This window comes from Camelus dromedarius, chromosome 4, assembly GCF_036321535.1.
Source record: "Camelus dromedarius isolate mCamDro1 chromosome 4, mCamDro1.pat, whole genome shotgun sequence".
NCBI classification, from domain to species: domain Eukaryota; kingdom Metazoa; phylum Chordata; class Mammalia; order Artiodactyla; family Camelidae; genus Camelus; species Camelus dromedarius.
This window is the reverse complement of record NC_087439.1, coordinates 44,613,299-44,635,115: the sequence shown is the minus strand read 5'-3', so window position 1 is coordinate 44,635,115 and position 21,817 is coordinate 44,613,299. Positions and strand designations below refer to the sequence as shown.

The 21,817-nt window shown below is 37.0% G+C and overlaps 1 protein-coding gene across 1 annotated transcript in view; it reads left to right on the top strand.

The window, feature by feature from the left end:
- Positions 1 to 21,817, top strand: part of LRP2 (LDL receptor related protein 2) — a 181,181-nt gene that overhangs the window by 64,635 nt on the left and 94,729 nt on the right. Inside the window, exons 11-21 of the mRNA XM_064484889.1 lie at positions 26 to 195; positions 1,225 to 1,448; positions 2,562 to 2,768; positions 4,877 to 5,079; positions 6,825 to 6,965; positions 8,460 to 8,663; positions 14,936 to 15,128; positions 16,713 to 16,838; positions 17,561 to 17,691; positions 20,175 to 20,312; positions 20,673 to 20,954. Of these exons, the coding sequence (XP_064340959.1) occupies positions 26 to 195; positions 1,225 to 1,448; positions 2,562 to 2,768; positions 4,877 to 5,079; positions 6,825 to 6,965; positions 8,460 to 8,663; positions 14,936 to 15,128; positions 16,713 to 16,838; positions 17,561 to 17,691; positions 20,175 to 20,312; positions 20,673 to 20,954 (2,019 nt within the window). The remainder of the gene's footprint in view (positions 1 to 25; positions 196 to 1,224; positions 1,449 to 2,561; positions 2,769 to 4,876; positions 5,080 to 6,824; positions 6,966 to 8,459; positions 8,664 to 14,935; positions 15,129 to 16,712; positions 16,839 to 17,560; positions 17,692 to 20,174; positions 20,313 to 20,672; positions 20,955 to 21,817) is intronic.

The window sequence follows — 21,817 nt, the reverse complement described above, 5'->3', positions numbered from 1 at the left end:
TAATGCCTTCCTTTTTCCCACTTAGCTGGTGAGGCCATGGTTATCTTCTCCAACGGTCGGGATTTGCTAATGGGTAATATTCATGGAAGTGCCTTTCAGATCCTGGTAGAGTCTCAAAATCGTGGATCGGCTGTGGGTGTGGATTTTCACTATGCACTACAGAGAATCTTTTGGACTGACACTGTGCAAAATAAGGTAAATAGAAATTTCTCTAGTATAGCTTGCGAGCTGATAGAACCCCAAGCACAAAGTGTTGATAGTTTTTCATTTTGGGGGGAGTAAAGGGGAAAGTACCATTGTTTTCTAACAAAAAAGGCCCTTGAGATATTTTATGTCAATCAGCACCTTTTACAGCTATACTGTTACATGTGACCTATTAAACAAAGGAGTCTACTATATGGTTTAGCCTTGAGCAACTTTTAATTTTATTTGAAATGGAGTCCAAAAGCCTAATTAAAAGAAATAGTAGACATTCTTTCAAAACTGGGAAGATATTTGGTAGTAATTTTTGAAACTTGATCATTTAAAATGTAAAAAGTACTCTGCTTTCCTGGATGATAAAAATCAGATTTTACCTGCATCTTCTAAATGGAACCGTAATTGAAGACTGGGTAACAAATATTGACAGTATTTTGTTTAGCAGCCAAAATTTCATTATGCTCTCTTATTTGCGAAGTGTGATGGATCTGATTTCAGCTTTGAGTAATGCAATGGAGATTTTTAAAACATAAATTTTAAAGACTCCTAAAGAGTTATGGAATTTCATTTCTTCCTCTTACATTTCCTTGTACCATTGATAAAAGTCTAATTCAGCTAACTGATAACTTGCATAAACTTTCTAAAAATCTTTAGATTACTAGCAGATCTGATTTAATTACAGCTAAAAACTGAAAATTGAAATCAAAACTACCACCACCTCCTCCGCCAAAAAATTCACATAGAATTAAACTTTTGCTAACTACCAAGAATTAGAAATCCAGGCTTTTTTTTTTTAAACCCAATTTGAAAAGTATTTGCCTTACATACTTTTAAAGAAACTCCCTCTCACCAGGCCCCCCAGTAACCCTCATGTAAAATAGCAAGTCTCCAGTGAATTCTTTTTTTTTTTTTTTCAGTCCAAATGACTGATTTGTACACCAAAGATCAGTACCTGGGATGAAGTATAGGAAAACTGCTCACGTTAGTTATGCTTAAGAAGTGTAATAATTTTGGTTTTTCTTTCAGGTTTTTTCAGCTAGCATTAATGGTTTAGATATCCAAGAAGTTCTCAATGTTTCTATTGAGGACCCAGAGAATCTGGCTGTGGACTGGGTAAACAATAAACTTTATGTTGTGGAGACCAACATCAACCGCATAGACATGGTAGACTTGGATGGAAGCCAGCGGGTTACCCTTATAACTGAAAATTTGGGGCGTCCTAGAGGGATTGCCCTGGACCCAACTGTTGGGTAAGTGATATGAAAACATACTGATTCTAGCATTTTTTGGAGTTTTATTTCTCCCCCATACACAGAATATCCATTGGAATAACTGAAGGTTAATCCTGATTTTTTTTAGGCTCTGTACTCTAGAATCCATATTTATTTCATGTCTCTATTCATAGAAGCTTTAAAGGAGTTGGCTAAATAACATCCCATTTGAAGATATGTAATCTAAGCACACCTACTGGTGTACTAAAAATATGTGATGTTTTGGGGTACAAATTTTATTCTTAGTGTTTGTCACATATTCCTGGCTGAAAGACTGGACCCTGTGTTCTGACTCAATCTAATACTATTGTCACAACTAAACCATTATTAAAGATGATCACTGACATAAATTCATTGTAAGGTTTTTTGGTGGTGGTGGTTGTTTTTTTAACAGAAGGAATAGAACTATCCCTTTTAGTGATTTCTTTTTAGAAACTGAGGTTAAGATGTCAACGTTAATGCCAACTGTGTGCGAATCAGCCCAGCAAGACTGATGATGCTTACGTGTCTCCAGGTGTAAATAAAAATTTTCCTGATTTGCACATTTGAGAACAGTTATGGGAGACTAGCTTTCTCCCAGACTTTTCACAGTTGGGTCTTAAGAGCCTTGGATGGACTTGAGGCTACTTAAGTGTTGGTAAATGGTGATTATTCATTTCTACTTCATGATATCAGTTGTCCTTCCTTGAAAATGATGCATGTGTTCTCTAGACTATGCCTTCCGTAAAGGAAGGAAATGGCTTGATAGCCTTTTTACAGCCTTTTGCTGGCTGTGAAAAAGAGAAATGAAAGATGGAGCCTGGGAACAGGGGAGAAAGTTAAGAAGTTAAGAAGGTAGATACGAATTTTTTTTTGCCTGCCAGTTAGTCCGTTTAAATGGTTGCACTTTGGAATTGTTGATAATCCTGATTGGCCCTCAGAATCTCTGATTTTTAGTACTTTTTAATTTCTGTATTGTTTTAAAGCCCCATGGTTTTCTAACTAGCTGCAGGAAATTTCCATTGATCCAAACACACAATCTCAAAAAATATTTTCTAGGTAAACTTGTAAAATACCTGACTCTTTCTTTCAACTTTTATTTTTCTTTTGTAGTTATTTATTTTTCTCAGATTGGCAGAGCCTTTCTGGGGCACCTAAGATAGAACGGGCTTTCATGGATGGCTCCAACCGGAAAGACTTGGTAAACAGAAAGCTGGGATGGCCTGGTGGGATAACCCTGGATATATTATCAAATCGTGTTTACTGGGTTGATTCCCGGTTTGATTACATTGAGACTGTAACTTATGATGGACTTCAAAGGTAAGAAGTATTTTTTTTATAACTTTATAAGTCTGGGGGAAAGTACATAAAATTTATGGAGAGGGATACTGAAGGACTAGACTCAAACTATTGGTCTGTTGGTTGACATTCTAACTGGAATGGTCTTTGCGTTGACATTTACATGATGTGACCGGCTCTGAGTTTTAACTTGTGTTCTATAATGACACTCATTAAATATTGCCTAGAGCATTTGTTCTGTTCTTTGATATCTCTTCTCCACACCCTCCTTCACTCCCAGAAGCAGCACATGGTTTTCATTAACTCCCGAGTCCATTTGTTTCTCTGGGTCCCTTATTGTTTGTTTCCAAAGATCACTTTATTGTTTAGCTTTCTAAATTTCCCCCAATAAATAAATAAATTTTATTATTTATTTAGCATTATCTGGTGGGAATTAATTGGATTTCACACTGCTCGTAATATATTTCAAATTTTAAAGGAAATTCTGACTTTTTACCTGATATACTTCAAAGATATTTAAACAATATTTGAATGTAAACTGTGGCATACTTTTTTCCTTTATCTTCTTGGTCTGATTAGGGCTTACTATAAATTAATTACATTATTAACTGTTTTAGATCTTTTTTGGTATTTTCAAAAACTGGTGAAAACATGGTCTTGAAATTTTGAAAAATTACTCTAGACAATTTGATTTTTCCAAATGACTTAATTTTATTATTTTCTTGATGAAAGGAATATTATAGTTGGTTTCTCCTTTCTATTTTGTAAGTATGGTATGAGTTTGCCACTGGATTTTATATTCTTAGAACAATCTCTACTTGGTTAAATGAAGTGATTGAATATTAAGGTTGTGACTTCTTGTCACTGAAACTGGTTCCCATAGTGAGAATATGAATTAATTTGATGAAAAAAGTAATCATATAAGTCATAAAAACAATCAAGAAATTGATAAATTTTTTTCTCTTTCATGGGTGTTTTGGTGTTTGATAGTCTAAATATTTTTTGCTAAGGTTAAAGTAAAACATAAAAGATAAAAAATAATGGAGTTTCAGGAATAGTCAAGTGGTTTGCTGGCTGTGAAGGAACATTGAGGAAATATCAAAACTCATGAGTACAGCCAAAATCATAAAGTCATTGCTTCTTGCTTTGCCAGCAGGTGGCATTCAGGTTTCCGGAATTTGCCAACTGATAAAGAAAACCACGAATTTTAATGTGCCATGTCACTATTGAGTGTTTCAAAGTTTGCACTGACTCTCCACTGTGGATTTGTTTCTTTTGCCTTCTGTGTGATTCCCAGTGTCAGTGTCTTTAAGTCTGTTTTTAGAGCTCTGTTGTGCTTTTTAGTCCTCTGGGGCTGTGAAGATTTTTTCTCTGAGGCCTTTCGGCAAAAGAAAAACAAATAGGAGTTTTCTTTCACAAACCATCCTCCACCTCACTTTATGTGGCCTCAGTGAATTACTGTTTATGTAGATGCATCATGGCGGGCAGTGTTGATTTCCTCCTCTTGCCAAGCACCTCGTACTAATGTTATCTTCCATTTCAGCATCTCTGAGCACTCTGCCTCCACTACAAATATGATCAGCTGATAGTTTCATCAAGCAGAGGCAGAACAGTGGTAGCCCTGCTTTTTGCTCTCCCTAGAGTAACATCAGGAATAGGTCTGTGTGTTTGCTGTGGGTTGAATCCTCCCATTCACTGTCCTGCTCCCTAATGGCTGAGCAGTGGTCCGTGGTGTGGTATGAAGTGGATGTTGAAGGCATCTTCTACCAGATTCCTAACCCCTTATTACACTCTTTCCCCTATGGATTTCAAAATGATATTTCACATCTTAGCCCTTTTATATGTGGGGCAACCTTAAAAGATCAAAGAGCAGGTGAGAAAGTAGTAATTTTTAAAAAATGTAGGATAAGCTAGGACGGGGACAGGAATTTAAGTGCCAAGGCTCTTTTCCAAGAGACACGTGAAAAGCCTTCTATCAGAGGTAGATGAAATATACCTGCATCTTAAAATGTGTTTTGTCTATATAGTCTATATTTGTACCAATACATTTTTTTTAGCTTTTTAGGCATTTACTTGGACTAATTTCACTATTAATCAAAATATTGTATGGTATATGTTTTTCATAACAGGAAGACAGTAGTTCATGGAGGCTCAAACATTCCTCATCCCTTTGGAATAAGCTTGTTTGAAGATACTGTGTTCTTTACTGACTGGACAAAGATGGCTGTAATGAAGGCAAACAAGTTCACAGACTCCAACCCACAAATATACTTCCAGTCTTCCCTGAGGCCTTTTGGAGTGACTGTTTACCATTCCTTAAGGCAGCCCTATGGTATGCCGCAGAACAGTTGAAAACCCTGCTTGGTACTGGCCTTGGTAGAAAGATTTTCTCAAAGCTCTCATGAGATTTGGGTGGCATCCTTAGATATATGATGGGTTATCTAGAGAGTTAAACCCTCTGAAATTGGCTTTGCAGATCATGGACATTCTGGAGAAACTGATGTATTTCAGAGTTAAAATGCCAAACCTACAGGGAACTACCTGGCACCTGCAATGTACCACATCCTGTCTGCAGGCTGGGTAAAGAGCAGCAAACAAACCAAACTAAAATACCCATTCTTATGCTATTGGGAGAAACCTCCCAATTCAACCCTCTACTATGACAGTCGAGGAAGCTGAGGCCCAGAAGAAGATGATGCCATACTTAAGCGGTCATTTTAGGCAGCATCAGAGCTATTTTCTTCCTTCTCTGTTGTATATGTATGCCGCCTGTTATTTGGTTTGCATTGGCTCTGCCATAGGACAGCTGGGTTTGGTATCTCTCAGGTTGATCACTTAACAAAAAAAAGAAATATTTTGATTCAGACACTGTATTGTTTGTTTTAAGGTTTTAAATTGACATGACTGGACTGCATAGAGCTCTTTTCTGTATTTGCTCATGCATCAAAGAAAAGAAGCAATAAACTAGACTATATTGGAGGAAAGCTTAATATCATATCAGTGAACAGTAATCAGAAAAAGACAGATTTCACTTTAAAACTCTAGTAAGTGATGGTGTTAGCTTTGGGATGGAAAAACACTATAAAGTAATTAGGTAGATTGGGAAAAAAAAAACCCAACCAACCAACCAACCACCAGAACTGATAGACTCAGATGGCTTATCCTTCCATGTAGTCACCCTACGTAAACGAATACTTTTAATAGAAAATATATACTGTAACTGAAAACAGATTGGAAAATACTTATTTGGAATAATCAGTTCATGAGCTACTAAATTCACATCTGCCCTTGAGCAAAAATATTACCCAGTTTTATCATGCAAATTATTTCTGTTATTTGCCTCAGAATGACACCTGCCTGTGTTTCTCCAAATTAATTTAACCGAGAAGGTAAAGAGACTATATTAAAGGCTAGGAAGACAGTTTTAAAAGCAGACGTTTTTAGTTATGATAGCCTTGTGTACAGTGAGCTTCCTGAGGTCCCTGCCTTGAGAGTGGTTCTGGGGAGTCTAAACTGGTTTGTGTTTCAGACATGTAGGGTTTTGGAATCAGATCTGGATTTGAATTCTAGTTTAGCTGTTTAACTGCTGAATAATCTTGGGCAAGTTGCTTAGCCTTTTGGAGCTTTAGTTTCCTTTTCTGTAAAATTGGGATAATAGTGTTTACCTCTAAAGAGTCATTGATTGTAAGTTGTCTTACAAAATAAGCATCCAGTGAGTTATAGTTATTTATTATATACAAATAGTAAAAACGACACTAGAGTTGTTTGGGGGTATAGTTAGTTTTTTAATCACTGAGGCTGGGAGATCCAGTCTGGTATGGTTATTGGGGGAAAAAGAACACCCAAAGTTATCTAGTTGCGGAAACCCTGTTTTTTGCCACCACCAGTTTGAGAGTAGATGCGAGAGCAAAATGAAATTGGGAGCAGCTAGATGTAGGTGTATTCAGTAGCAACCAGTAGTGATGTCCCCAAGGAGTTTGAAACCCATTTCACCCACAGGGCTCAAAATGGCTTCATATGCCTGGGAGAATTATGCATTTCTAATTGAAATTTAACCATGTGCATTTTTTCCTCCAGCTGTCAGTCCATGTGGAAATAACAATGGGGGCTGTCAACACATCTGTGCCCTCAGCCACAGAACAGATAGTGGGGGTTTGGGTTACCGCTGCAAGTGCAGGTTCGGCTACATTCTGGATACGGACGAACGCAACTGTGTTGGTAAGAAATCAGTTTTGGACAGTCTTTCTGACAGTCAGTACAGGGGTATGTGTTGCTCTTGGACTGGGCCAGCTCCCTGTCTTCACTTCTTTACAGCAAATAAGCTTTTGGTAGCTCCCAGGGCGATTTCCTTGGTAGGAACCATTCCCTTTCTACAAAGAGCTGTCTTTGAAGATGTAGATTTCTGTCTTTTGTCTCCTTCCTGAAATCTTTGTTTCCTTTTTAAACTATGCTCTTGAAATTCCCTAAGATATTATCTTGAGTTCTTTTCTCTATCATGTACATACTTTTCTCACTTCCGATGTTAGCATTAATTTTAATGGGAAGCACTTCCAGTCACTCTTATTGACCTCTCCTAACTCAATGCTTTTGCCTCTTTGAGTCGGGTAATCACATCTTGACCCTCCCTGGCTTTATAGCTGTATTCTAAAGTAAACTCCTGAATGTTGAGGTGGCTCATTTCTTTATCTAGTTTTTACTCATCAGTTCAGATTTCTCTTTATATTTGCTTCTATGCTCTGGGTTCCATTCTTCCTGTCCTCCTCTGTGGTCACCTACCCACCTACCCATCTAGTCATAATTAAATTGCCTGGGCCTCAGCTGCTTATGAAATGCACTCCTACAATATTTGTTTCTCTTACTTTCCCTTTAACAACTCTACTTTTTAATGACTTTGGCAAATTCTTACTCCCTAGATGGTGCTGCTTCTGGCTTAGGATGTAAATTCTCTTATTTTAACTCAGACAAATTTGTTAATCTTGCTAGTGATCCTAGATTCTGATAAAATTTGCCCTCATTAAAAACAAACAAACAAACAAACAAACATGTGTTTCTAACTATTATACTGACATTATATTGTATAACAATTTTACTTTTAAACTCCTCCTGCAGTTTTTATCTTTGTGCAGTTTTTATCTTTGTCTTGGGTATACCTCCTTAATCACTCTCTTTTTGATTTCCTGACATGCTATCACTGTCTCCTTCTTTGATTTTACACATTACTCTTTCTTTCCTATTTCCTCCATTCGCTAACTCCCCTTCTTCCTTTCTTCCTTTATTTCTTTCTAAACAATTTACTTGGTTTAGCTGTTAATCTTCTCTTTTACTGATCTTAATTCCCCCCAAACTGCAGTAGGATTCTTGGTATAGATCTCTGTACAAAAGTTAATCTAACTCAAGAATTTTGGTGGAATTACTATGTAGTTAATACTGCTTTAGAAATTAAGCATATGGACACCATCTTTTATATAAATAAATCTTAAGGGTAAAGTTTTCAGGGAGAAGTACAATTGTAATACTTGCATTGCCTTCATAATTGCTTATGTTTTCCTCCCATTACTTCTAACTATGTTGTTTACAGGTTTATTTGTTTATTTCAAAATTATGTTTGAGAATTAGAAAATGTGCTTTATGGGTGTATAATTAATTTCTCTGGAATTTGGAGATGGCAAGAACCATGCTGTGGCTGACTACGTTGTGTTCTTCTTTCTGCAGCTGCTAAGCAGTTTCTCTTCTTTTCATCTGATGTGGCTGTTCGTGGCATCCCGCTTACCGTGTCTAACCAGGCAGATGTCATCCTTCCAGTGACAGGAAGTCCTTCTGTCTTTGTTGGGATTGATTTCGATGCCCAGGAGGGTGCCATCTTTTTTTCAGATACATCAAAAGACCTGATTTCTAAACAAAAGCTCGATGGCACAGGTGAGAATGGGCTTAAACATTTTTTTTTTTTTTGCATATCTGTTTTGTCTGTTTTCAACAGTAATACTCATAACTTGCTCAATAAAACTTTGCATTCACTTTTTTGTTTGGAGGGGGCAGTAATTAGGTTTATCTACCTACTTATTTTTTAAGTGGAGGTACTGGGGATTGAACCCAGGACCTCATGCATGCTGAGCACACACTCAAACACTGAGCTATAACCTCCTGCATTCACTTCTTATGTGGGATCTTTTACTAAGCTTACTAAATACTTTTAGACTGGGAAAAGAAATCTATTTCTTTTCTTATGAATTAAGTCCAAGCAAATACTCTTCCTTTATTTTCAAAATAAGGTATAAATGAGGGTGCATTTTTAAACAAACATTGACATAATTGGACAATTACAAATATTAATATTGACAAATTTTAATGTAAAAGGAGTTGACGCTCCATAAAATGAGTGTTGAATGTATGAACACTGTTCAGTTGCTTTATGGACTAGAGGCTGTTCCCCATATTCAAGCAGCCAAACTGAGCTAATGAAATGACCTCTTTTTAGGGAGGCTGCACTACCTAAATGATGGGCTTGGAATAATCATATATATATTTAAAAGACATGAATTTTATATATAAATATGGATTTTTAAAAATTTAATGAATTCTGTTAAAAAATCTTCATAATCCTCACAGAAAGATATAGTCAGTCACACCTTACCATTGGGTACATCATTGGATGATGGCTTGTTCCAGTTCTTTGATTTTACTACCCACTAATTGGTCAAAACCTGCAGTTTGGGGGAAAAAAATGGTAACCAGTATAACAAGCAGTTAAGAGGGCCAGCTCAGGAGCTAGTCTGCCTAGTTTTGCTTCCTGGCTTCTCACATTTCCTAGTTGTGTGATCTTGGATGTTACTTAATTTCATTATACCTCAGTTTCTAAAATCTGTGAAATAGGAAGAATAATACAGGTACTAGATAGCTCATAAAGTTGTGGAGAGAATTTTAGGCTAATACATGTAAAACACCTAGAATCATGCCTGGAAAATAGTAAATATTTAGTAAGTGTTAGCCATTACTGTAGCTGTTATCAATGAAAAGCCGTATTACTCTGCTCCACCCTGCCCTCAACTCAAAACTGCTTGCTAGAGGTAATTGCTTATGATTCTCATACCTGTTTGTTCTATTATTTGTCTCTATGTTTCTAAATACTTTGCTTACAATGTTACTGAGTCCAAGCTTGTACTGCTCACTGCATGACAGGCCAGTAAATCAAGATGAGTTGTTGGGACAAGGAATAACGACCTCATTGGGAAAGCCAGCAGACAGAGAAGATAGTGGACTACTGTCCTAAAGGATTATTTTACCAATCCTTATTATCAGAATTCAGGCTCCTTTTACACTAAAAAGGGGAAGGAGTGTGGTTGGTTGTTGCAAACTCCTAGGTGCCAGAATCCTTTGTTTTTGGAGCTGTCCGGGTAGGTCTGGTCACAATGTTCCTATAAACTTTCAACAAGGTAAGTGTTATTCTCTGTCCCGCAACTTTTTATCTCTATATGAATGGAAAAGTCTCAAGGTCAGAGCCTTGAGAATGGGCTATCTTGTATATTCCAGGCTATAGGCAACATTCTTTTACAAAAGGTGCAGAGCCAGCAAGACTCAGCACAGGAAACAGAGCACAAGGTTAGAGATAAACAAATAGATTCAATATGGAGTCAGATTTATTCTTTGTTACAATACTATGTCTTGATTTGTTACTTTAGACTTTTGCTTCCTTATTATAGATGGGGATTTAGCTCTCTTACATACCCTTCCACCACCTTCCCTCCCTGCACTCTCCCTAAAACACTAGATTGTAATTTTTGTTCACTGCTAAATCAAGTAGTATTTTGTGGTGACATTTTTTGAACAAATTTTGAGTTTTTTCCTGAAGTTGATAATTGCTCCATCTTCATTTGCTTAGTTTTCAATATAACTATCATGTATTTCCCCTCAGTGTTCCAACAGATTTGTCAAATGCTGTCTATCAAGTACAAACAACTTATGATTTTTCCCCCTCTGGAGTCTTCTATGTTCTGTTCAGGTGGATCTGTACACAGCTCTTATTTTCCCTCTGCCACTTTCCTATGCTGAATCTCCTGTTTCTGGCAAGCATTTGTTTCTCTTTCCAGATTTATTTCCTTATTTTGCCAAAACACATTATATATTAGCTTCTTAAGAGGAATGAGTAGGATGGTATATATTTTGCGTTGCTGAATGTCTGAAAGTTTTGTAATTTTTATTGAGTTATAGTCAGTTTACAATGTTGTGTCAATTTCCAGTGAAGAGCACAATTTTTCAGTTATACATGAACATACTTACATTCATTGTCGCGTTCTTTTTTGCTGTGAGCTACCACAAGATATATATATTTCCCTGTGCTATGCAGTATAATCTGGTTTATCTATTCTACATATGCCTGTCAGTATCTACAAAAGACTGAAAGTTGTTTCACCCTCCAATTTGCTTATTTGGCTGGATATAGTGTGAAAGCAATTGTATCTCAGAAATTTGAAGACATTGGTGCTTTCTCTATTCTAGTACCCAGTGTTGAGAAGTCCTACTCCATCCGGAGTAGTGTTTATGTGTATATGCCCTTTTGAGGAGGTAGTAATCATTGTTTTATTTTTGTTCCTTTCTGAAAACTTTTAGAATCTTTTTGTTATCACTTTCATCTTGAGATTTATGTCCTATTCTGGGAATTTTCTTACCTCTGCCTTTTCTCTTCTAGAATGTTAGATCAATCATCTATTTTTTTTTTCTTTCCTAGTTTTCATCTCTATCCTTTTGTTCTACTTTCTGTGAGGTGTTTTTTGTTTTGTTTTGTTTTGTTTTGCATGTTAGTTTTAGCCTTTCTATTGGATTTTTAATTTCATGTATAATATTTTCAACATGGAGGAGTGCCTTCTTGTTCTCTGATTACTTCTTTTATCAAGTAAAACCTGTTCTTGCTTCATAAATTCAATCTTTTCTTAGTTTATGAAGATATTAATTACATTTAAAAAATAGATCTTCCTCTTTCCATTTTCTTTGGGTTCCTTTTTCCTTTTAATTTGTTTTCAACTTTCTTTTCCATGAAGGAAACTTTCTTCACATTTTTTCAACCCTTGTTTGATATTAAGAGCAAAGCTATAAAAAGCTGACCAGGAGGCTGTAGGCATGGATGGGCCTCATCAGCTGGTGATAAGGCAGCCTTTTTGCTGGGGAGCTTCCAAATGTCAGTATTAGAAAATCCTTTCTGGAGATAGTCAGTTTCTCCCTAGTAGATATATCCATTCTCCCTGCTGGGGAGAGGAGGAAGAGGGAAAATCTGGGATCTGGGAGTAGTACAGAGGACAGGGAGCTGAGGCTCGTTCAGTTCAGTGTTCACATAATCCCCCTGTACTCACTTCTGTGTTCACCCCAGCATCTTGCTGTGCAGTGTGTCTTCAGCCCACAGCCTCTCTGCTTCAGTTACTCCAGAGAAGAAAATCTCTTGTCTGTTAGAGGAGGTAGATGAAGAGGAGTGGCATAGATGCTCAGGGTCTGGGAGGGACCTCTGGGTCTAATTGCTCCTGATAACAACTTTTAAATTGGCCCCTTAGTGTTCATCTCTGCCTTTTTCAAAGCCTGGTGCGTCTGAGTGCAAATATGCTGAGGTTTCTGCGTGTGGGTATTGAATCTCCCCTCTGCTGGTAGCCGCTCCTTTCCCTTGGTGACTTACCACTTCTCCAGTCTCTCTTTCTTCCAAACTTTGTGGAAATTGTTCATCTGCTGTTCTTTTATTGTCCTTATTAAAAGGAATTTGGAAGGAAGAGGAGATAAACATAGTGGTCAGTCTGGTATTTTGAACTGGAATGTGTCTTTTCTGAGGACTAGAATTAGGTCTACTGAGCCTCAGGCAGGCTAAGTCTCCTGTAGATGCCTCCGCAGGCCAGCTTCCTTCTACTTTGACAAATGGAATTCTCATCATTTTTTTTTCAATCAATTTCAAGATCACATGCTGAGCAAGTTTCCTTTTAAAATACTCATAGTTAGTGATTAAACTCCTTATGCTCTGGTGAGGGAGATATTTCATTGCTCTGTTTTTTGAGTGAGAAGATCAAGTGTCAGTGAGTTTACATGCAAAAACTGAATTGTCAGAAATCAAATTGAAATCAAGATTGGCTGAATGAAGCCCTCAGGGAACTTGCTCCAACAATTCTCCCTTCTCTTCTCTAACTTCTCTTTTTCTGACTTTCCATCAGATATGCTCAAGTCTCTCCTACCCTAAAAAACCTTCAACTCACCCTCTACACCATGTTCCTCTCTAGTTGCAGCCACCTCTCCTCAACTGCATGGACTAGTACCTTAAAAGATTGATCTACACCTGTCCTTACTTCCACATTTCTCACCTCCCTGCAATCTGTACACTTAATTCCTGGAAACCCCTCACCCCAGTCACCTCTAGTCTCTTTGTTATAAAAATTTTCAGTCCTTATCTTCGGCACGTTAGTCATCTTCTTAAAATGCCTTTTCCCCAGGACAACATACTCCTGGATTTCCTTCTACTTCTTAGCCATTCTTTCTAGTACTCCTTAGCCATCTTTTCTGCTTTGCCAGTCCTATACATAAGTGTGATTCTAGTGTGCAACATTGGTTCTCTTTTCTTATTCTGCGTCTTCTGCATAACTGTGCACCTTCCATGTCTTTGGTTACCATCCATGTCATAATTATATTATAAGTCAGTGCAGGGAGACTAATGATAGGTCATTTTCTGAATCTTTTTCCTCCTAACCTGGGGAATGAAGGAAAGGTCAAGGAAGGCTTCTTGCTGGTGGCGATAAAGTCTTTTATCCAAGCTCTCTCTGAAGTTCAGATTCATAGCACCAATTGCCCTTTAGATAGCTCACCCAGATAACCTGCAACCACCTCAGAACTGAATGTTTAAATGTTCACCTTATTCTGCTTCTCCAGACCTCCTGCCTTAGGGGAGGAGCACGACCACTCACCTCTTCCTTCCCCACCCGCCACCTCCCAAAATCTGGTGGTCATCTGAACTTCTCCCTTTCTTTTAGCCTCTATCGTTAACTCATTAATCTCCAGCCATGCTCCAGAATGTGTGGAATTCAGTCTCTCCCTCCCACTTCCAAGTCTTTGCTCTCCAACAGCCCCCCATCCACCACTGCCTTTGGGAAACCTCTCCACGCCTCTGCTTTGCTGTATGCTCCACACAGATGGAGTCTGTGCTCACATACCCTCGCGTGCACTCCTCTATCACAATACCCATTACTCTTATTATTTTTTTCCATCTTGGCCTAATTGCCTCCCCTCCACCTCGCCCTCTTCTTTATAGATACCTTGACGACAGTGTCCCTGTTCCCTTCAAGATGCTTCTCTTTTCTATGACTCAGTTTCCTCATCTGCAAAATAGGGTTAATAATAATTCCTACTGTTGAGCTGTTTTTAGGATGGATGAGTTCACCTAAAGTACCCGGGCCAGTTCTGGGTACAGAGTAAGTGCTCAGTATAAACTATGATTATTGACACTATGAGCAATATTATGTTTCCTACATGTTTATCATGGTGTCTAACACACAGAGCTTTCTTTTTTTATAATTTGCTAAATAAATGAATGGAAAAAGCACTAGGATTGTTTTTCTTCCTTCAAAATAAAAAGGTGTGATTGTTTACTCTTATTCACATTTTCTTTAATCAAAAAAGAAAAAAGAGGGCAAAAGCCATAAAAAAATTCACAAAGAAGAAAGTGACCTCTTTTTTCCCTGTACCTAGTTCTGATTTCCTTTCTGGTTGCTGGTCTTTTCCAAACTTGGCAACTTTGTGGCTATGACAGACTGTTGATGAGAAGGTTGGGCCGTAATACCTCACAGATACCCCCAGTCGTACCTGGCGGTGTCAGCTTATCAGCGCTGTCTGTGGGTGGTGGTTGTGAGTATGTGAACTCAGGTATCTTTTCTTCAGATGTTCTGCACTGAGAAATTTTTTTCTGGGAGGTGGAACAAGGGAGTAAATCCCGGCCAGATCACTCCTGGTTCTATTTATCAGAATCGTATCTATTCTTTGAGATCCAAACTTTTGGGAATGGAAAGATTTTAGGTTTATCTCTTGTGATTGCTGTGCAGTTTACAGTTTTATTTTAAAAATAATTGCTGAAATAGTCTCTAATTCTCACACAAAGTTTGAACATGCAGTGGTAGGAAAATGTATGTCATATAAGATATGCTGACTTTAAACCATGCCCATGTTTTTATTTACAGGAAGAGAAGTTATCACAGCTAACAGGGTGCCAAGTGTTGAAAGTCTGAGTTTGGACTGGATTTCAAAGAATCTCTATTGGACAGATGCTTCTTATAGGAGTGTCAGTGTCATAAAGCTAGCTGATAAATCGAGACGCACAATCATCCAGAATTTAAATAACCCACGATCAATCGTAGTTCATCCTATTGCTGGGTAAGTGTGTTCATGTTTTCCTAAGAGCTTGAAACTATGTGTCTTTTATAGTCATTGAAAAGTGATGTCATAGGGATTTGGCAAATTCAGTAAAGACAAGATTGAACTATGTAAGTTGAAATCACCTTTTGTTGTATCCCTTTAGTATATGCTGAAGTGATCATTTTATCTCCTTCATCAGACTTTCTCCTAAATTTTGGCTTTCCCAGCCTTCACAGAAGTGTGAATTTTTTTCATAGTTGTAGAGGACCAAACAATGTGATACAGATTCAGTTGGAGAAGGAATGAATATGTAGCAGAATTATCAGGAAAGGCTCAAATTCTTTCTCTGCTTTTAATGTGCTGCTATAAAGCTTACCAAAACTTACTTAATCATACAATAGTTTTCAGAATAAAAAGCCTTTCAGACCGCAAAGTTTCATGTTTAACCATTCCATTATTGGTAGTGTCAGACAAGAAAAGACAGAACAGTTCAGACGATTCTTTTTAGTTCCTGCTTTTCTTTTTAAAAAATGTTTGTTAGCTAATATGTTTGTTTAAAATCTGAGCTAGATAGTTGTGTTTTAACAGAATAATAGAAAAAAAGATGACTGGAATTCACTAAAGCCTCATTGAGGGTATACAGTATACACTTTACATAGTATATAATCTCGTCTAATCCACAAGCTAGTTTGTGAAGGAGGTATATACAGTTCTTATTTTGGAGATAATGAATCTGAGGCTCAAAGAGATAAAGTAACCTGCCCAAGGATCCACGGTTGTTAATCACTAGTATACAAATTCCAGGCCTGTCTGCCTGCAAAGCCTGTGTATCTAACATATTTTAAAACTGATGATATTATTGATAAGAGGTTTTATTGCCCAATAGAGAGTTAAACAGTTGATTTTCTAATGAATTTATCTTAAGCTAAATCTTTGGCATTTGCTTTTGAAAAACCGTTAAATTCCTTTCCTTATGAGTCCTTCATTTAAAACCATATGAAGTCACATTTCTGAAAGTTACCTTTTAGAAAAGGCTACTTTTAGTTCTTAAGGCTCCTATGAAAGAGAAAAACTTTTTTCCTACCCTTATCTTTTTGCCACACCTCAGAATTTTAAAAAAAAGACACCTTGGGTAAGATATTGCTCGAGAGTTACATTGATTTGGATGCATTTTTCATCAGGACAAAATGCTTTCCTGCAAGTTTAATTCCTTGTGGAAGACGACTGAAGAGTGATCTAGTGGATCCTGGATTTTTAATCCAGAAAGAAAGAGAGCGTTTAAAATCTGTTTTCTTGCTCATTGTTTATTATTTTTTTTCAAGAACATGGAGTATTTAAAATGTAACCTGAATTGTGTCTTTTTAAAGAATCTACTTGGTGACAATAGTTTTAGGTCCTGAAGTCTAGCACAGTGGTTCTCTGCTCTGGATGCCCATTTTAATGCCATTTGTATTTTCTATGTATTCTTCTATATAAACCCAATAGCATACAGAAAATGAGATTAGTTGCAGCAAGTCTCAGGAGAATCTGTGTTTGTGCTAAATCTAAGTTAAGTAGTTTGTCCCAATGTTAACATCTTTGATTTATTATCTTCTTTTCTAGGTATATATTCTTTACTGATTGGTTCCGTCCCGCTAAAATTCTGAGAGCGTGGTGTGATGGATCTCATGTTTTGCCTATTGTAAACACTACTCTTGGATGGCCCAATGGGTTGGCCATTGATTGGGGGTAAGTATGAATCATTCCAAATTGCTGAGTTCCCATTTATTACAGAAGACGTTTATATAGTTGGCCAGCTTCTGCTGGGATGAAGACAAATGCATTAGTGAATATTCCAAGGAGATTGCTAGAGGAAGTGGAATGATAGGACCTTGTAGAAGGTCAGTGTGGAGGAAGCAAGACTCAAACCCCATTAGAAGTAGAACAAGGATGTGATGACGTGCAGGTCATGTGTAATTTTTATAGGAGGCATCTACTAAAGACTAGGAAATCTTTGGTGTCAACAAATGTATATTTGCCTATATGCACTGTGGGAGAATTCTTGAAGTATAAGATATAAACTTGAAGAAATTGATCTATCAAGGAATATAGGAAAAGGTAACAGGTTAAATAAGCATACAGACATGAAATGCAAAAGCAGTTTATAGGAGAGAACAAAAGAAGAAACATGTTTAACTTTTTAAACATAGATTACTACCAATATTTTTCCTCACTTATGGATTTAATAAGGAGAAAAATAAAATTCCTAACTTGAAGATAATATTTCAGGTTTTCTAAAAGACAATTGAAAATCACTTCATGAAAGTTGTTTTATCTTTCTGGGGAGCATAAAGCTATTAAACTTTGCTTAATAAATGTGTCAACTGAGCATGCTGTTTTTGAATGCCCTTAGTATAAAGTGTGCTTTGCTAGTTTTTGGATAACTAATAACTGGTATTTTATTATTTTAGTCCTTCACGACTGTACTGGGTAGATGCCTTTTTTGATAAAATTGAGCACAGTACCTTTGATGGTTCAGACAGAAGATCCCTGGACCGTATACAGCAGATGACACATCCATTTGGACTTACCATCTTTCAAGGTATGTTTTGAAGCAAGTGTGTGTTTTATTTGTAGTGTGCAAAATGTCTAAAATTCATCCTCATTTGGCAGTCTCACAATTCCAGAAAAGCTGGTCACTTTAGAATCCAAAAAGATTGAAATGGCCCTATTACATATAAACAAAACATTTGATTTGTTGACTGAATATTTAACTTTTAGAGTTTTTGTTGTTGTTGCTTGTGACATTTTTAGGTAATAATCTTGACAAGGTACATGGATATAGCACTTTATAGATTACACATATTATACAGTTTAACTTGGATATATAAATATCACACAAAGAAATAGTAGATTACTGCCTTCTTTATTTTCATGAATGAAACAGCAAAAGCTGTTTTTAGTAATTATTGTAGTATTTCATTGCTCTCTGATGCAAGAACCTCATCAGAATCTTTGTGGAAAACTATTACACATAGCCACACGGGTAACTGGCTTCATCTTTATTATATAGAAACGTTAGCATATGGCTTATGAAGAATAGCAAGATGTAGTTTTTTCATCCACCTTTCTGAATAATTTAACACTACTAGTAAAGATTGCTGGGAGTGTGAAATTCTGGGAAACTGCAGCAACAATGATCATGCAAATATATCTGTTTTCTTTCTCCCAACTCCCCTCTCCTGTGTGTAGGCATGCTGTTGTGGATTGAGTTGCTGGGAATAAGTTGAGTTGGCACCACGAAGCAGGTGGTTTGTTTAGTCTTGAAAAGATGGTTTCTGTGAATGATTGTATAGCTTGTGCCAGGCCAGGAGAGTAAGGAGAAACTAAAACTACTGTGGTTCTGTTTGACAAACCATAACTAGTCTAGTTAGAGAAATGTCATTTTGTGATCAACCACGGGCCCTATGCATTTGCTAGTTATGTCTGTGGTTGAAACTTCCTTCTCAATAATTAGCACGGTACTTTAAGAAAAACTTGACACTGATGAAAAATCAAAGACTTTCACACATATAGTGTGAAATGAATAGCTAGTAAATATGTTGCATATTTCGCCCTCCTGTCTGTCTGTGGAGGACTGCATGGTATTTAAAAATATTTTTAAAATGCTCTTGTGAGATTTTTGGTGAGTCAGTTATAAATACTGACTCCCCCCACCCCATGCAATCACCGCCTTTTTACTAATGATGTCAGACACATCCTATTTGCTGTCACGTAGGAACATTATAAGAATGTTAAATTTTCTCTGCTCTTTGCTGGAATATTTTGGGATTTAATAAAAATGCAATTTCAGTGCCTTTTGGTTTCATCAGTATGAAAAAAATTTGAGTGCATACACATGAGAATAACACAATATTCCAATAATAATAATAATTATAATAATATTTCTTCCAACACTGCCCTTCATCGCGAATTTCTTATGGAAGGTTCTTTTATTGCACAACACCATGGAAGTGATGCATCTTTTTAATGAAAGGCTACATCTACTTGGCTGCACATCACACAGGACTTACAGGTTTATTGGACTCCTTATTTTTAAAAATATAGTAACACACCTTCCTGAATGGTGGGACTGAGACTGCCAGTCAGTCTAGATAAGAATTAGTGAGTCCAGTGACTGATTTGTCATCGAATAGACCATAGATAAGGGAAATTGGTTTAATAATAAAATTTGTGATATCTTAGTCATTTTCTGGATAGTTGGAGTTTTTAGTTAAGTTTGTTAAGGAGAAAATCCACTTACATTCAATTTTTTCTTTTAAAAGCTCTGTTTAAATATATATGTTTACTTCTCTAATTCAGTCTCCAGGGTAAAATGAACATGGTTAAATTTTTGATGCTTAGAATCTTGTTTTGCCTCTGTCTTCTATTTTCAGCTTCATGGAACGTTACCGTGTTTTAGATTTAGGACACTTCTGTGGATAATTTTATTGATCCCTAAATAGAGACTGAAATTTCCTTTTTTGGACTAAATCTGTTCTTTTTCTTCTCAACAGCCTGTTATGAAACTTGAGGGTCAAAAAAAATTTTTTTTACTGTTCTTATTAAGACATGGGATATAAAGTGTTTCACGTGGAAGGGAGCTTAGAGATGATTTAGTCTATTTCCTTAATTTTACTAGAAAACTGAGCCCCCATGCAGTAAAGTATTTGCCTAAGATCACTCAGCAGGTGAGTGCTTTAGCTGGGATAAGAACTCAGTCTTGTGAGGCATCCTTGAATGCTCTATAAAAGAATCCTGAGATTTTTTTATTTGTATTTTTATGCAGGGATGTCTAAACCTAATTGTTATTAAAAGCCATCACAATATTTCATACCTCCTTTCCTGAACTTGAACTCTAATATTCTTAAAAACATAGCGTCTGAAGAGTGTAACAGTTGTGGAAAATGATCCCAGAAACATGTTACAGATACTTATGGAAGAAGCTTCCCACATTCGGAAGAAGCATGACAAAATGTATTTCATTTTCCCAAGTGGTTTATAAGTGAGCTGTGACGAAAATACTAATCACTCGTTTCTTCTTAGACCATATATATTTTACTGACTGGAGACTGCGTGCTATTGTTCGAATCAGGAAAACAGATGGGAGAGAAGTGACAGTTCTCCGAGCCGGCGTCGGTAACGTAATGCGTGTGAAAGTATATGATGCCAACATCCAAACTGGTGAGTGTATCGCCAGCTTCTGTTATGTGGATGTATTTCATATGGTGGTTCCTTTTCTCTTTAAGTACTTATTATTTAATATAGCTCTTGATAGCTTTCTACTCCTGTCACCCAGGGAGTTTAAGAGCATAAGACTTTGAATGTTCGACTCTGATAACCAAAAGTGTGGCACACTTCAGCACTTTTCAGTATTTAAAATTGAATGTGCTACTTGGCATGTTGATTTCCAAGAGGAAGCTACTTTTTAGTATTGGGTCTGAAAAATGTTCTTTCCCATTTGTTTTCCTTCCACAAACCAAACTTGTGATCCACCGAAAGGAAATGAGCTTAACTCACCATCTCTGGGTGTTGTTTTTTCAGGATCTAATGCCTGTAATCGACCCACCAATCCAAACGGCGACTGCAGCCACTTCTGCTTCCCAGTGCCAAATTTCCAGCGGGTGTGTGGGTGCCCTTACGGAATGAGTCTGACCTCCAATCGCCTGACGTGTGTGGAAGACCCATCCCGGGAGCCGCCCGTGGAGCAGTGTGGTAGCTTTTCCTTCCCTTGTAACAATGGCAGATGTGTGCCCACATACTACCGCTGTGATGGAGTTGACGACTGTCATGATAACAGTGATGAAGTTCTGTGTGGCTCATTTAGTAAGTAATTCTATACGGAGATACTTTCTAGGATGGATAGAACACAGGGAGGTGGGCTTTAAAAAAAAAAAAAAGGCTTGGGTTATCTCTGTAGGAAAAAGTCTTTCTTTCAGATTTTTAAAGTATACTCCAAAGGCATTTAGGAAGCTAGGCAAAAAATACTATTCACAGATAATATTGTGAATGATTTCTAGCATTGATTTGGACTATCTTCAATAATAAAATCTTTGACATTGGCTGTTTGGGCCAGTGCAGAATCATTGTATCTTGGCGTGCTCCTTAAAAACTCAAATCAAAACAAACTGGATGTAATCTTTAGTATTGGAGAGAATATCACGGAGTTGGTGCTTGCAGTAATAGCTTTTGAAAATCTCGTGTGCTGTATTGCTTTTTGCTCCCATTGGTGGAAAATGAATTACAGGTGGAATGGAAGTGAAATGATGATTTTAAACTTTTATTTTCTTCTTTCAATGGTAATCCAGTTTATAATAAATGCTATTGCAGAAGACAGAAAGATAGAGGACAGTTGAAATCTCAGAAATTTCTACCAAGGTGACATTAGTAGAAAGAAGAGTGACATTTGAAGATAAAAGTGCTCATCTGTACATTTTTTTGAAATTTCTAAAGTTTCTTTCATTTTGTGTATTATCTCTCTATTTTTAAAAGTGCAGAGTTTTACATGAATGTTTTGTCAATTTGCAACTTTCAGATGACCCCGGTGATGGGAGGAAGTATAGCTTAGAAGTAAAGGACAGGCCTAGAGTCACATCAACTAGAGCTTTAGTCTTGAGCAGATCACTAAGCCTCTCAAAACCTCATTTTCCTCATCTGTAAAGTACAGATAATTATGTGTACCTCGCAAT